This window comes from Symphodus melops, assembly GCF_947650265.1.
Source record: "Symphodus melops genome assembly, chromosome: 21".
In the NCBI taxonomy this organism is placed as follows: domain Eukaryota; kingdom Metazoa; phylum Chordata; class Actinopteri; order Labriformes; family Labridae; genus Symphodus; species Symphodus melops.
Window position 1 is genome coordinate 3,695,136 of NC_136711.1, and position 14,507 is coordinate 3,709,642.

Below are 14,507 nucleotides of genomic sequence, written 5' to 3' on the forward strand. Positions count from 1 at the left end.
CGACATATGAGAGAAAGATTTAAAGAAATTTAGAAAGAGTTACATACGGTTATAAAAATAAAAAATAGCTCCTTTTTTTGTGTAGATACAATGAGTGAAGCCAAATGATGATAATATAAAGATAAACGGCAATTTAATCTGTAAACGATAAAATGCTATGACTGTTCTTTTGTTGAACATGTTTGTAGTTGCTAAATCTTTAAGGAGGTGATATACTAATCCTAAAGCTGCAGTATCGAAGATAAATGCTTCAGTGACCTTGGAAAAAAAGAAACGTTAACTCAAATAAGTCTTTGGAATAACTCTGAATTATCAAAGTACAGAATAAAATAATAAATGTAGAAGTTTATTAGTTGATGATTTGTTGCCCACACTGTGACATCACAGTGACGACATGAAGTGGTAAACAAATGCTTCATCACTGAGTGTGGGGGGCAGTGTGTAACATCACCCACACTTCATTTCCTCACCTCCATCCAAGGACCGAGAATAGACCCCGCGCATGCTCAGTGTCGAATGAACAAACCCCGCCCCTCTTCCGGATTGTTAATGGTAGTCTGTGTCTGATTGGCTGAACGGGCTCGTCCCTCGCGGAGTGGGCGGAGTCATATGATCTCCAGTTAATCCGACAGGGATTGGGGTTTGAAAATCAGCGGAGTGAAGAAAGGAGAGGAGAGAAACAACGGAGTCTGCTGCTTAAACTCCTCAAACACGGACTTTTACACGAAGACATGAGTGTTGCAGTGTTAATTTCGGTTTAGTTTAGCAGGAGAAATAAACTTTGGAGGTGAGTCGTGCGCTGAGGTTGACGGATCGGTCCGCTGAGGGCTCAACATGGATGTCGGGGGAGCGACGGTGCTGCTCTGAAGGAGGAATTAAGGCCATTTCTGGGTTATTTCTGGTTTGTCTGACGGAGCCGAGGAGGACTTTAAAGCATCAGCCTATTAACCAGGTGACTTTATACTTTTATCCTTTAAAACAGGTTGAAAGTAAATAATCTTTGCATAAGAATAACTTATATCTCTCCCTATTCCAGGCTTCAAAAAGACATCCGTGAGTTGTTTTGGCTTCAAGCAGAGGTAAGGTCCCTGCAGGCTCTGCTGCTGCTAATGCAAAGAGCTGTTTGTTGTTTTTCAATGTGAGCGTCATTTCCAATGAAGTACAAGTTTGTTAAATCAGATTTAGCCGCAGCACAGATACACTCATGGAAGCAAAGACTACAGTGCATAATGTTGAAGAAGCTCTCAGCTCACTTAAACACAGTGTTGTTGATGTTGTTGTTGTTGCAGCCTTGTGATGATCTAGTCAGCTGTTAAACCATATCATGATTTATTATGAATTAACAGCACACCCTGCCTGCTTCCCAACACCCCTTTCCATCTGTTGCTTTCTTTATTCCTGACCCCGGCTGGGTTGATTTTGTTCCTTTGTGTGTGTGCGTGTGCGTGTGTGCGTGTGTGTGTGTGTGTGTGTGTGTGTGTGTGTGTGTGTGTGTGTGTGTGTGTGTGTGTGTGTGTGTGTGTGTGTGTGTGTGTGTGTGTGTGTGTGTGTGCGTGTGTGTGTGTGTGTGTGTGTGTGTGTGACCTTTTTCGCCCTTTAAATAAAACACACAGATGTCCCTTTTGCTTCAGCGTAGCATTTTACTGTCGCTGGTATTGTGTGTGCATGTGTTGCTGCTGATGCCTTCACTTCTCCTTGTTGACATGTGGATCTGCTGATCTCTGGCAAACCAATACAAATGACCTGGTGCACGGTTCACACACACTCACACACACACACACTCACACACACACAAAACTATAACTCTTCTCCGTCCTGCATATGGAAGCGTGTAAACGGGTTAATCCACTTTATCCATCTATTAAATTAGATCACCAGAGTTTAAAGTAATTAGTGTAAATAAACTGAACAGAGGTGGTTTGTGTGTGTGTGTGTTGTGTGTGTAATTTCATTATGTCAGCCTGTCATTGTCTGTGCGGTTTGAATATTGGCTGCGTGACCATTGGTTGTCCCTTCTTGCACATTGACTGAAAGTCTTTGCACGTGTGCTGCCTATTTTTTCAAACCGTTTTCTGTCCCTTTTTGTGCCTGAAGTGACGCGTGAGCGTGTTCAGCCCACCGCCACATCATCATGGCCCCCCGGCTCAGTCTGTGTGTCAGTATAAGAGAAACAAACGCACCCTGAGAACATGTCAGCGTCACCATGAAGAGCGTGACAGGCTGCTGCTTGTGTAACGTGTCTTCTGACCACTTCAGGTCCAGTCAGCTTCAGGAGCTGGAAAAGGATCAGTAACATGTTTTTCTCCTCAATTTCGTTTGGCATCTTACATGTTTCATTCACTATAGTAACACATCATCGCATTGTATGTGAATGTTAGATGATGGGGAAACACAGTTTTTATCCTATTTTATTTGTGGATTGTTTCCATTTAATGTTGATGCTTTAAACATTTCACTGATGAAAAGCAGTTGCTTTAAATCAATGATAGCGCTCCAGTATATATTTTTGAACAACCTTGTTTGCTTGTTTCCTGTTTAATAGGGATTCTCATTTAAAGGGGACATGTTCTTAGAAATCCACTTTGACAGTGTTTTTGAATTTATATGGGTAACCTGAATGTCTACTGACCCATGACATGTATAATAAATCCATCCAGTCCTTTGTCTGTGGTCTGCATGAGTCTTACCACACAGAGAAAAATGCTCAGTTTCAACGAGTCAAATCACAAGTTGGATTGTAATTTAAAAAAAAAAAATCCCTCTGCTCCCCTGGTATCTCCACCCATGGACTCCACCTCCAGTTTAGAGCAAAACTTTACCACACGTCTGTCATTTTAATTCTTGCTTCAGATGTCTAAGGGGAAAACTCAGGGAGGGGGTCACTTCATTTAAAGAGACACACACACCAAAACGGAGCGTTTTGAGAGCTGCTTTCTACAGGGTCACAAACCTCCTCTGCTGCTTGATTCATGTTATATTTGGACCAAAGCTCAGAAACACAGATGTTTCATTTAGACCACAGGGGGATTGTTTGAAAGGGGGGGGGTATTTCCTCTTTAAGAGACATGCTTAGAAATTAAACAAAAAAAAATCCCCATTAAAATGTAGGAAAACAACACAGTGATTATTTGTATTTGTTCACTGTAAAACATGAAACATGACTCCGTTAAACTCTACACAGAAAACGTCATCGTACTTTAGAAATCTAACTTTTGTGTTTGAATAAGTGTTTTGGGCTCGGAGCTGCATCACTCCGTTTTATTTATGTATAAATGACTATTTACGTTCGCGAGTAAATTAAAGGGCATTTTCTGACTCACACGTTTGTTTGATCGTTGAAGGAGGAATCGGTGAAGACTCAAATTACAACAATGCCTCGCGGCTAAATGACACGTTCTCTTGTGTAACCTCAGAAAATACAGACTGCAGTCAAGCTCAGGTGCGGATGTTGGAGCGTGTTATTTGGCATCCTGTGAAAAGTCGGATGTAACTGAAATCGAATTCTTTCAACACCGATACTATTGTGTTCATGACACAGACACATATTGAGTCACTGTGAAAACTTGACCTACAGTTTATCTGTGTTTATCTTCTATCCGTCTTCCCATCTCGGATGACACATTACGTCCACAGCAAACAGTGTGAGATCTTTACTCTTGGTTGATGATTACTGGTTGAAAAGGATGCTCTGCCTGTGAAGTCACTGTTAAACATCGTCCTCTCTGTGTTCTGTGTGTTTTCAGATGGCGAGGCTTTGGAGACGAGACGTGCCGCTCTCAGAGAGGCTCGGCGACGACTCTCCACTGGTGGCAGCACCCAGTCTCCCCTTAACAGCAGCCCCGACGGGTCCAAACATTTCATGGTTCCCTGAAGCCCCCCTGCTGACACCAGACCAGCCGATCTTTCTCATGACTCCTGCGGCTCAGGCCGTGTCTGGCTTCTTCGTCTGGACTGCACTCATCCTCACCTGTCACCAGGTAACTGCTTCCAAACCGTCTGCGAGGAGAGATCGGAGTGAAGAGGTCTCGATGTGATTTTTTTTTAATACTCATTTAAAGATTTGACCGTCTCTGCTGATGTATGCACTGCAGGCAGGTGTGCATGTTTGTTTAATGCTCAGGTGACCTGATCCTGCAAACACACACATCTGCTCCGGCCCAGAGAAGGACAGGGGTTACTTGGCAACATCCCCAGGCAGGTGTTTGTGATACTGAGCATGAGCACACACAAAGTCAGACGCACAGAGAGGTGAAACTTGATCCAGGTGGATGAAGTCTGAAAAGGAACGACAACAGGCTGAATGGATTGAGAGTATTTGCCTTTTTGTGTGTGTGTGTGTGTGTGTGTGTGACCTTTTTTGTCTTTATTAGAAAGGAGAGACAGGGAATGTCAGGAGGACTGAATAGGTGATGACGTGAGGCAAAGGGCCGAGGTCAGATTCGAACCTACGACTTTTGCGACGAGGCAGACGGTACACTCGACATGTCCGCTAGGCTATTGCTCCGCAGAGAGTTTTTAACTTTAAAAATGTCCCTCACACATTCTTGTCGACTCACGTCAGGTTGTGTATTGATTGTTAAGGCCAGTGACATTCACACACTGACAAGGCAGCTAACAGATATTGATGATATACAGAGTAAGGGGCGGCTGTCGGCGCACAGGTAGAGTCGGTCATCTCTTAAAGAGAAGGTCAGGTGTTCGATCCCTCGCTCCTGCAGTCACATGTTGAAGTATCCTTGGGCAAGAAACTAGACCCCCCCCCCCCCCCCCCCCCCCCCCCCCCAGCTGTGATGTCAGTGAAGGAGTATGGATGGATATTTTATCAAGCAGCCTCTGCCATCAGTGCGTGAATGTGGCGTTGATGTGACATGCAGTACGAGCTCAAGTCCACTTAGCTTCTCAGTTTTTAGTGTCCGTGTCTTTTTGTCCTCTGAAGTCTCTCCTGTCAGATCTTCCTCCACACGTTGAAGCTCTTTTATTCATGATTAAAAGTCTCCATCCAGAGGAGCAGCTTTTCATACGTATGCCTCAAAGCTGGAGAATATATGATTATATGATTTAAGATAGTTTCATTTATTATGTCGTTGTGTCGATGTTTTGAACGTACATTTCCAGATTGGATCGTTGAAATGTAAAACGTTTGATCTGCTGAAATATTAAATGTGTCCCTGTCGTCTGTCCCAGATCTACATGCACCTCCGTTTCTACAGCTCACCCAGGGAGCAGCGCCACATCGTCAGGATTCTCTTCATTGTACCGATCTACGCCTTTGACTCCTGGCTCAGCCTCCTGTTCTTCACCAACGACCAGTACTACGTGTACTTTGACACGGTCAGGGACTGCTACGAGGGTAAGGATGGCGCTTTGGAGGTTTTCTTGGCTCTGTATTTGTCAAGCACGTTTTAGATGATCTTTTCCGTTAGTACATATTATCAGCTGCAACAACAACCACATCAGCAGAGGAGCAGCGCTCTCTTAAAACTCATGTCCTTGTTGCACCAAAAAAATAGGCTGACTGATTTCTCGCAGATATGTGATTATATTAGTGACGAGATTATTCACATTGAAGTGTATGATTTTTTTCTTATACAGTTTATTTTTTACAATTGTTAATTTCTCAGTACAAAATGAGTTTCAGTGCTCTGTTGTTGTTCTGGCCTTTAAAGGCTTCTGTTCAACTGTAAATAAAATCTTGTCTTCATTATAAATCTTTTGTTGCGTTTGAGGGATCACTGCAATAAACGTGTTTCTGTATCTATCTCTTGAGATCTAAGACGGATGGCTTTGATGGACTTTATGTACTGGAGTCAGATCAGAATCGTTTGGCTGAGCTGGCGTCTTTGCCGAGCGAATCGACGTGCAAACAAAACTTGAATTAGCAGAACGTTTGGAAAGGCAGCAGATGCCTCGGCTCCTCTTCCGTCAGATTCTGTGGAGGCTAGAAATAGTCTGCTTGGTTGCGTGTCACTTCCTGTGTTGGCGTATTTGTGATGTCACATGCATGCAAACGTGGATCGAGGCGTTCTGTGTTCGGTTCTTCTTTTGGCAGGAAATGCCGTCAGTTTGGGGTTTGTCATGCTGCTTCCTGGGACAGAAGGCGCTCCTCCTCCTCCTCCTCCTCCTCCTCCTCCGTTTGCTTCTCCTCATCCCTCGGCTCGATCTTCCTTTACTTGGCTGATGTTTGTCCTTCCTCTCCTTCCTTTCTTTCTGTCTTCCTCTCACTCCGTGTGCCCCAGCTCGCTGCTGAGCTGCGCCCTGATCTTTCCCTCGGCGAGGTTGACCGACCTGTTGCATGGCAACTGCGCTCACGAATCTTCCTCATCCCAGAGTGGCTGCGTCAGATAATGAGTTTCCCCTCAACCAAACTTGCTGCAAAGTTCCTTTTCTCATTGTATACAGGGCTAATGTATCACCATGGCAACAAGCACAGCTGACGGGGATCCTTGGGGAGAGGGCCAAGGGCGTAGAGAGAGCGACTTATAGCAGATGAGCCAGTTCTTTTCTTTTCTCACTCAGTCAGACAGATAGCTGGCGTATGTGACATATTATTACCTCAGTATCGTCTGACAGGCGTTTTGGCGTATGACAGGAAAGGGGCGGAGCTCTTTCACGTGTTTGGGAGGAGTAAAAGAAGAGTCAAAGGAGAATTTATTATCTCAGCAGCAGACGGCTGATGTCACCAGAATCTTTTCCAGCAGTGCGGCTTCTTTCCGATCAACGCTGTGACACACAAACGCAACCGCCACACGCTCTGGCACACACACGAGACATGCACGACGTTCAGGCTCACCCCGTTTTACCTCACATGCACTGTCACACCAACACATTCCCCCCCATGAGAGTGTGTGTGCTAACAGGATTAGCGCGGCGGTGTTGTTGATGAGCCTCTTGGTCGTCATCACCCTCCTCTCAGTGAAACAGCAAAGAGGAGCGATAATCCACAAGAGACATTCAGGGGAATCACAGAGGGAGGTGTGTGTGTGTGTGTGTGTGTGTGCGTGTGTGCGTGTGTGAGGAGCGTTTGATCTCCTAGCCTCGTGAGGAGCAGCTTGAGAGTCTTGCTCACAAAGTGAAGATGATTCTGCAGCCTGAGCTCACACGTGTTTATTGTTAAGGGAAGATTTATGCTCAAGCTTTAGTAAGCCAGGTCCTCGGAAGGATATAAAGACGTGTGTGTGTGTGTGTGTGTGTGTGTGTGTGTGTGTGTGTGTGTGTGTGTGTGTGTGTGTGTGTGTGTGTGTGTGCGTGTGCGTGTGTGTGTGTTAACATTTGATAGTCAGTCTGCTCACTTTGCTGCTCTTGATGATTCTTTTGTTCCATAGTTGGATTCATGTTATCAGGCTGTGTGTGCAGCTTTGCCTGTGGTGGAAAAACAACAGGTGGGCTTGTGAGCAAATGCACTCTCTAAAAGGGGCGTCCCGATCTGATATCAAATATGGGTCCGATATCAGCCAGAAAACAATTATCGGATTTTATTAGACTGCTTCTTCAATCTCTGATATAAGCGCTCCGATAAGCAGAACATATAAAAGTATAATTAGTTTTTATTGGATTTATTTATCTTATTTTTCAGGGTCTTCTAATTTATTTTTTATTTATTTTATTAAATTGTAGAATACTGTAGATATTATGTTGGAGATCAAGATTTATGTAACCAATTGGTTAATAAGTTTTTCTCATACTGTTGCTGACTATTGTTCTCTATTTATTATTCGTGCTGATAATGGATCGATATCTGTAACGTATGGGAAGTGATAAAGTTGCATTGGGACATCCCGACTGTCTCAGCAGGCCTCTTCCTCTTGAATAAAGCATGTTTCAGACCTCTTCAGTATCTCTTTGAGCCTTTTTAATGGGAGGACTTTGAACCTTCCAGAACATTATTCCTCCTCTGTGTCGTTCAGTTCAGCCAGCTCTGCAGTTTACACACTCAGAGACCTCGTATTGATCCTCTCAGTTAAAAGAATCTGCAGCGTGACTTTTGGTGCTCTGCGCGCACTGAGCTGCTGACGCTGGACACACACAGATCCAAAGTCAACACGGTCGGCGTTGACCTTTTGCAAGTGCAGTTCTGATTGACAGTATTGGGGGGGCCAGAGCTGTGTAAGCTGATGCATCATGGGATGCAGTTTGTCATTGGAAGACCCTGCTCCAGTTCTCCCAGTATTTAATTTCTACTTAGCTCCTTGTTGATGTCCACTTAATCCTAGAAGAAAAATCGGTCTCCCTAAAACACACCAGCAGAGCAGATCGATTCCTCCTCACACAAGTTCTATAAACTTTTCCAACTGAAGCTGTCGGGGTCTCCTGAGTCGTCTGCCTCACCTGGTTTGTGTCATGGAAGTCCTTCTTTAAATGTAGCGTTTGCTGCAGGTGTGCAGGCTTTCTCTCTCCCCTCCCGGAGACTGCGGCGAGATTTTCTGACCGTGTGTCATCCTGGTTAAAAACACTTGAAATGTTTCAACAGTGAATCATTTCCTGGACTGTAAACTGAGTCAGGACTTTGGGCTCAAGCCTGCTGACGTGTGTGAAATGTTTCAGACGTGTAACTACTTTTGACTTTTTACTGATTTTCTTTTTTTACTGAAACCGTTTTCATCAAATGTTTTACGTCCGTATGAAGTTGCGTCTGGTTTTCAATCACTATTTATTTTTAGAGCGTTACACATTGAGCAGCATGAAGTCAGAACGCGTGATCATGTGTGAGGGCTTCAGGGTCTGCATGATTCACTCTGCTGTATTTAATAGTTCATAGCATTAGGTCTTTGTTTAACTTTTAGATTTGTTTATCTTTTAACAATTACATTATAATATAATGAAATTATGACAATAATGAAAAAAAAGGAAACATATGATTTTGAGCTTTACATATTTTATTTATTGTAAATGATGCTTATGCCCCTGTATTGTTATATATGGGAACTATTTTCCCCAGACTTTGGCAAACTATCTTTTCCATCACATTGATATCATCTGTGATTGACTACATGTCTTTTTTTAGGTGTCATTTAAAATAGCTGTGTTGTAGAGTTTCCTGGTGCAGCTTGAACATTTTTAACAGCACTTTATCTACAGCGAGTACGGAAACTATTCAGACCCCTTTAAATGTTTCATTGCAGCCATTTGCTAGCAAATCAAAAGAGTTAATTTTATTTCTCATTAATGTATACTCAGCACCCCATATTGACAGAAATCAATCAGAAATGTAGAAAGTTTTGCAAATTTATTAAATAAAGATTCTTCTGATCTGTATGTTCTTTAATTTATTGTTTTACAGTAACGACAACAATAACTTTGCATAGGCTCCAGTTTATTCATTAGACAAGGGAGGGAGACATTTTGGCACGTGTCTGTAATGATTTCTTAATTCCATTGAGCTGCCTCAGTGTCGGGGTCGTCGTGTGTTTGCACGCTGGTCTCGGTCATGACTGACTCTGACGCTCAAATAGAACGCCATTTATTATTTAAAGAAGAAGAAGAAGTTGTTTATGTAAAGATAAGTGCAAAATGAAACCTTCAGTAGAGATATACTTATTTCAACTTCATGTGTCATATGTTTTCAAGCAGACATATTTATTTCATGATGTGCTTCCTCCTAAATGTTCAGGCCAAATATAAAATGTGCTGATCTGTCCATGGTTACCGTGGTCATAGAGTCAGAGTAAATTGTCTTGATGTAAATAATAACAGTAAACTTTCCTTTTCTTTGTCTCTAACCAGCGTTTGTGATTTATAACTTCCTGAGTCTTTGCTATGAATACCTCGGAGGAGAGAGCGCCATCATGGCAGAGATCCGAGGAAAACCCATCGAGTAAGTGTCAGATGCACCGAGCGACAGGATGATGCTTACTAAAGTTCATGTTCTGACGCCAACGTGAAAAAAGCACGAGTATCAGAGACGTAAATGTTTTTGTTGTGCCCCTCAGGTCGAGCTGCATGTACGGCACCTGCTGCCTGAGGGGAAAGGCGTACTCCATCGGCTTCTTGCGGTTCTGTAAACAAGCCACGCTGCAGTTCTGTGTGGTCAAACCGCTCATGGCCATCATCACTGTCATCCTGCAGGCCTTCGGTAAATACAAGGACGGAGACTTCAAGTAAGTTCTCCACCCTGGGAGCGAGGTCGGAGGGTTATCAAGTGAACCTGGGGAGACTCTTGGATGATCAGAAGTACTTTGAGTAGTTTGGCCAACACATACAGTAGATAACAGGAGCTTATCATGGCGTCGTCTGTTTATCGTTTCAACTCGGGACATTCTGTGCTTAGAGATTAGCCTTTAGCTAACCAACAACAGTAGCAGTGAGAACGAGACATCCTGTATATCAGCAGAACTAACATTGTTTTTCTCTGCCTGTTTTTTTTCCTCCACAGCGTCTCAGGCGGTTACCTGTACGTCACCATCGTCTACAACATCTCCGTCAGCTTGTCTCTCTACGCGCTCTTCCTCTTCTACTTCTCCACCAGGGAGCTGCTCCGTCCTTTCAGCCCCATGCTCAAGTTCTTAATGGTCAAATCAGTCATCTTCCTCTCTTTCTGGCAGGGTAAGACCCCAGCACCACACGCCACACTATTCATAAACGCATCAGACGATTTGTTTTAGCTTCATGTAATGTTTTTTTTTTTTTTGTCTGTCAGGCATGTTGCTCGCCATCCTGGAGAAGTGTGGGGCCATCCCTCAGATTAACTCTGTTGAGGTGTCTGTCGGTGAGGGTACGGTCGCCGCGGGTTACCAGAACTTCATCATTTGCATCGAGATGTTTTTCGCTGCGTTGGCTCTGCGCCACGCTTTCACATACAGAGTCTACATGGACAAGAGTCTGGACTTACAAGGTAAGGACAGAAGAGAAGCCTTCGCACAAACGTCCATAACCACAGTGAGATGTTTTTTTGTTTTACTCCGTGTACTTCAACAATGAAGGCTCTTTTAACGTAGACACCTTAATATCTTTGTTTTATTTTCCGTCCTTTCTCGTTAATATTTATCTCTCACACTTCTTTTTGACGTTCACATCCCGTTTGACGTTCATCCTCTCGTTACTGTTGCTCATATTAAATGACTTCTGGGTATTCTCCTCCTGTCCTCTTTCTTCACATCCATCTTTTTCCCTCTCTCTCTTCTCTGCTGCGTGATAAAGGACCTGTCCTAACATATGGAGAGTTTGGTAGGTTATTCACTGACACTGTTTACGACGTACTCTGCTGGGCGCGAGTTGGTTTAGTTCTTTTTTTTAAACTCTAGTTTTTTAAAAAAATGTGCTGTGGTTCTTCTCTGTGCAGATTTTAGTTTTAAATGAGTCCTCTTCTTTCTCCTGATCATAAATCCATTCTTTTATTTTCATGGTCTGATTCGGCTTCCTGTCTTTTTTTTGTTCCCTCTCTCTAACTCACGTCCTCTGTCCCTCTCGGTTGTCCCCTCCTTTTGTCTCACTCTGAAACTCTGATCTATGTTCTTCTCCTCTCATTCCTCTTCCCTCTCTCTTCTCTGACTTTATTCTTCCGCTCGCCTCTATTTTTTTCTTTCACTCATTCCTCATTCCTCAATCGAACCATAAATCCTCCTTTCCTCTTCTCCTTCCTTCTCTCCCCTCTCCATGATTTGCTCGCCTCCCTTCACCTTTTATTTCCTCTCCCATTAACTCCTTTTTATTTCTCCTCCTGACATCGGCGCTCTCTCTTCTTCTCTGTCCCGCAGGACGCTGCGCCCCCATGAAGAGCATTTCCAGCAGCCTGAAAGAAACCATGAGTCCCGGCGACATGGTCCAAGACGCCATCCACAACTTCTCGCCGGCCTACCAGCAGTACACCCAGCAGTCCACGCTGGAGCAGGGGGCGCCGCCGCCTGTCTCCCGCACGCACGGCACTGTCGGAAGCCGCGGCGACACGGAGAAGACTCTCCTTCTCAGCTCTGATGACGAATTCTAGAGCAGCAACAAATACGACTGTTGTGATGGCGGATGGTACTTCTGCCAGTCCTCTTCAACGATTGGAGAGATTTGACTTTGTTTTTGTTTTTTTTCTTTTTCTTTGAGACTGAGGACGACGACCTCCCTGCAGAGACTTTTCTGCACCCATATTCCTGAAGCATCTTAACTGGTGCGCACCCCTCAGGGGGGGTTTCTGTCAAACCTGACGCCAGAAAATAGAGTGTTGAGAGAGAGAGAGCCACACGCAGGCCGACTCAATCATACGTGACGTTCGGCCTGGAAAGATGCTTCATTTTACATTTCAGCACGGTCACGTTTCCTCTGCTCTAATGTGTTTTTTCTCAGCGGCAATATGTCGTCCTATTGGACGTTTGAAGTTTAAAATTTAAAGGCTGGTTTGTAACCAGATGTTTTCTGGATGTGTTCATCAACATGTTCTGGTCATGAAAACATTTTTAAAAGCTACACTTGAATTTTCTTAATCGAAAAGATCCTCAAAGTTTAAAGATTTAATGCTTGCACTTTTTACATAATACAAAATTTGAAACCAATACCAAGATATGAATTTACAACGTACGTGAATGTGCTGAAAACTGAAGCTGTTTTTATTTCAGGCGGAGTCATCGCTGGAAAACAGAGGTAGTAAAATATATAGTTATGAAACAAATGTTTATCAGTTGGGACTCGGATGTAAAGGGACATCCTTCACTGCAGGCTGGGGATGGATTTAAAGGGAATCTCATTTTTAGAAAACATGGGTTGAGGTCAGCTCTGTGGATCCATGTTATTGATATTGATGGAGCAAACGAGAAGCAAATGGAGCCGATTTATAGATTATAAAGCACATGTGCAGCAGCAGCAGCAGGCTGGCCTGCAGAGTTGGGTGGGATTATTCTGGAGTAATTGGGGCATTATATTTCACTGGCAGGGATTAAAGCTCGAGCTGGCCTGCTCTGGTAGTAGATCTCTGCAGGCCATGATGTAGGTTAAAACAGAAGACAAATATAGGCTAATCTTACTTTAGCTGCCTTTTCTCAGTCGACGAGAGTTGAACCTTTCCAATGTTAGAATACCTGCATGATCCAAAATATTCAAGTCAAACTCAGAAGTGTACACGTGTGTTTAAGTAAACCTTATGTTCGTAATGAATACATAAGGACGACAAAAGTCCATGAAAACATGCTGAGGTTCTTCGTTTTGACCCGTTACGTTTTCTTTTTACAGTTTTCAGTGTGGCTGGTGTAAAATGTTTTATATAAAATTAAATCTAAACTCTAACTGCACTCTTTATACTTTAAACAGTTCTGCTAAGAGCTATGGTGTCCAGCTTAATGTCATCCACATACTGTATGTTAGCAGATGAATATGGGAAATCATCTTCTGTGTGGTGTAGAGGGAACATAAATCTCTGGGCTAAAAATAACCTGTGCAGTGTAAACGTGCTGCAGCTCCTGGATGCTGCTCTGTTCTTCCTGGAAGTCCTTTTTTCTCTCTCTCGTTGGATTCACACAGAGCAGCGTTTCTTCTTTCTTCTCTTCTTACACATAATTGAAGTTCTTGAGTCATCTGAATGAGTCATAGTTAGTCTGCCAACGTGTTTACTCAAACTACTTTCACTGCTCTGCTGTCGCTCTGCGTGGACACCAGGGGGCGCTAGCAGGCAGCCTGGTGCACATGTGGCATGCTTGTTTAAACTGCAGTCTGGCACTTTGTCTTCTTATTGCTCAGTGTGTTTTTTTTTTTTCATTGGTAAATACAAGCTTAGCCTCAGACAGTTGTCACCGTCTGTTCTTAAAGTTCTGCTTCAGCCTGACAAAATATTGGTTTGAAACAGGAAGAGAGCGACTCTGCTGAGTGTTGTCTGGCTGATTGAGTTTCTACATTTTGACATGGTTACAAACAGGATTATTTTGATCCTGACTGAGCCTCCTCCAGCAGCACATGACCCTGTATCTTATTGGAATAACAGATATACTCAGCAGGTGTATTGTGTTTCACTGAATGAACGTGTGTTTGAATAATAGCACACCACACATCTTTTCTTTTTTTTCTTTTTGCATCCTAGGTATGCTTTATTAAATATGAACAGCTACTAATTTGTAACTGAATTTTGAGGGTGTAAATGAAGATGCAAACACTGAGCACTATTGCCATCACACACTTTCCCAAGCTGACAACACTCTTCATACTCTTTGTTGTATCAGCTGACAGTTTGGGATGTACTGTAGGTTCATGTTCAACCAGCTTTAAGTGCTGCCTAGAGAAGGAGTAGTTGTGACCTATGTTGATATAATGATTTCAGCATAAACATATTTTGAAAAGGTGGAGCTGAGAAGGAAAGAAAAACTTAGTTTTGTATTTTCATTCATGACTTTTTTTTTTTATTTCAATTCCTTCTCTTCCTTCTTTTGTTTTTTTAGTACTTTGTATAATTTAAAGCTGTAATTCAACTATTCCATGTCCAATGTATCTGAAAAAAATAAACCTATTTAGACTGAATATTTTATCTGTTTTTGGTTTTTTAATTATTATTTAAAAGAAAGCCCTTGAAGGGGCAAGATGGCCCCCTCACATGTACACTGGCC

General features: G+C 43.1%; 1 protein-coding gene across 3 annotated transcripts; it reads left to right on the forward strand.

Moving 5' to 3' along the window:
* The first annotated feature begins 564 nt into the window (after positions 1-564).
* Positions 565-14,421, forward strand: tmem184ba (transmembrane protein 184ba). Of its 3 annotated transcripts, XM_079333864.1 has the most exons (10): positions 824-952; positions 1,037-1,079; positions 3,744-3,977; positions 5,185-5,350; positions 9,721-9,811; positions 9,927-10,094; positions 10,370-10,539; positions 10,634-10,828; positions 11,134-11,160; positions 11,691-14,421. In XM_079333864.1, exons 3-10 carry the CDS (start codon positions 3,744-3,746, stop codon positions 11,918-11,920), a joined length of 1,281 nt encoding a protein of 426 aa, XP_079189990.1. In that variant the 5' UTR covers positions 824-952; positions 1,037-1,079; the 3' UTR covers positions 11,921-14,421. The 3 variants fall into 3 exon arrangements, with proteins under 3 accessions (XP_079189988.1, XP_079189989.1, XP_079189990.1); XM_079333862.1 differs by lacking the exon at positions 1,037-1,079 and having other exon boundaries at positions 565-952; XM_079333863.1 differs by lacking the exons at positions 1,037-1,079; positions 11,134-11,160 and having other exon boundaries at positions 567-952.
* Positions 14,422-14,507: the final 86 nt, after the last annotated feature.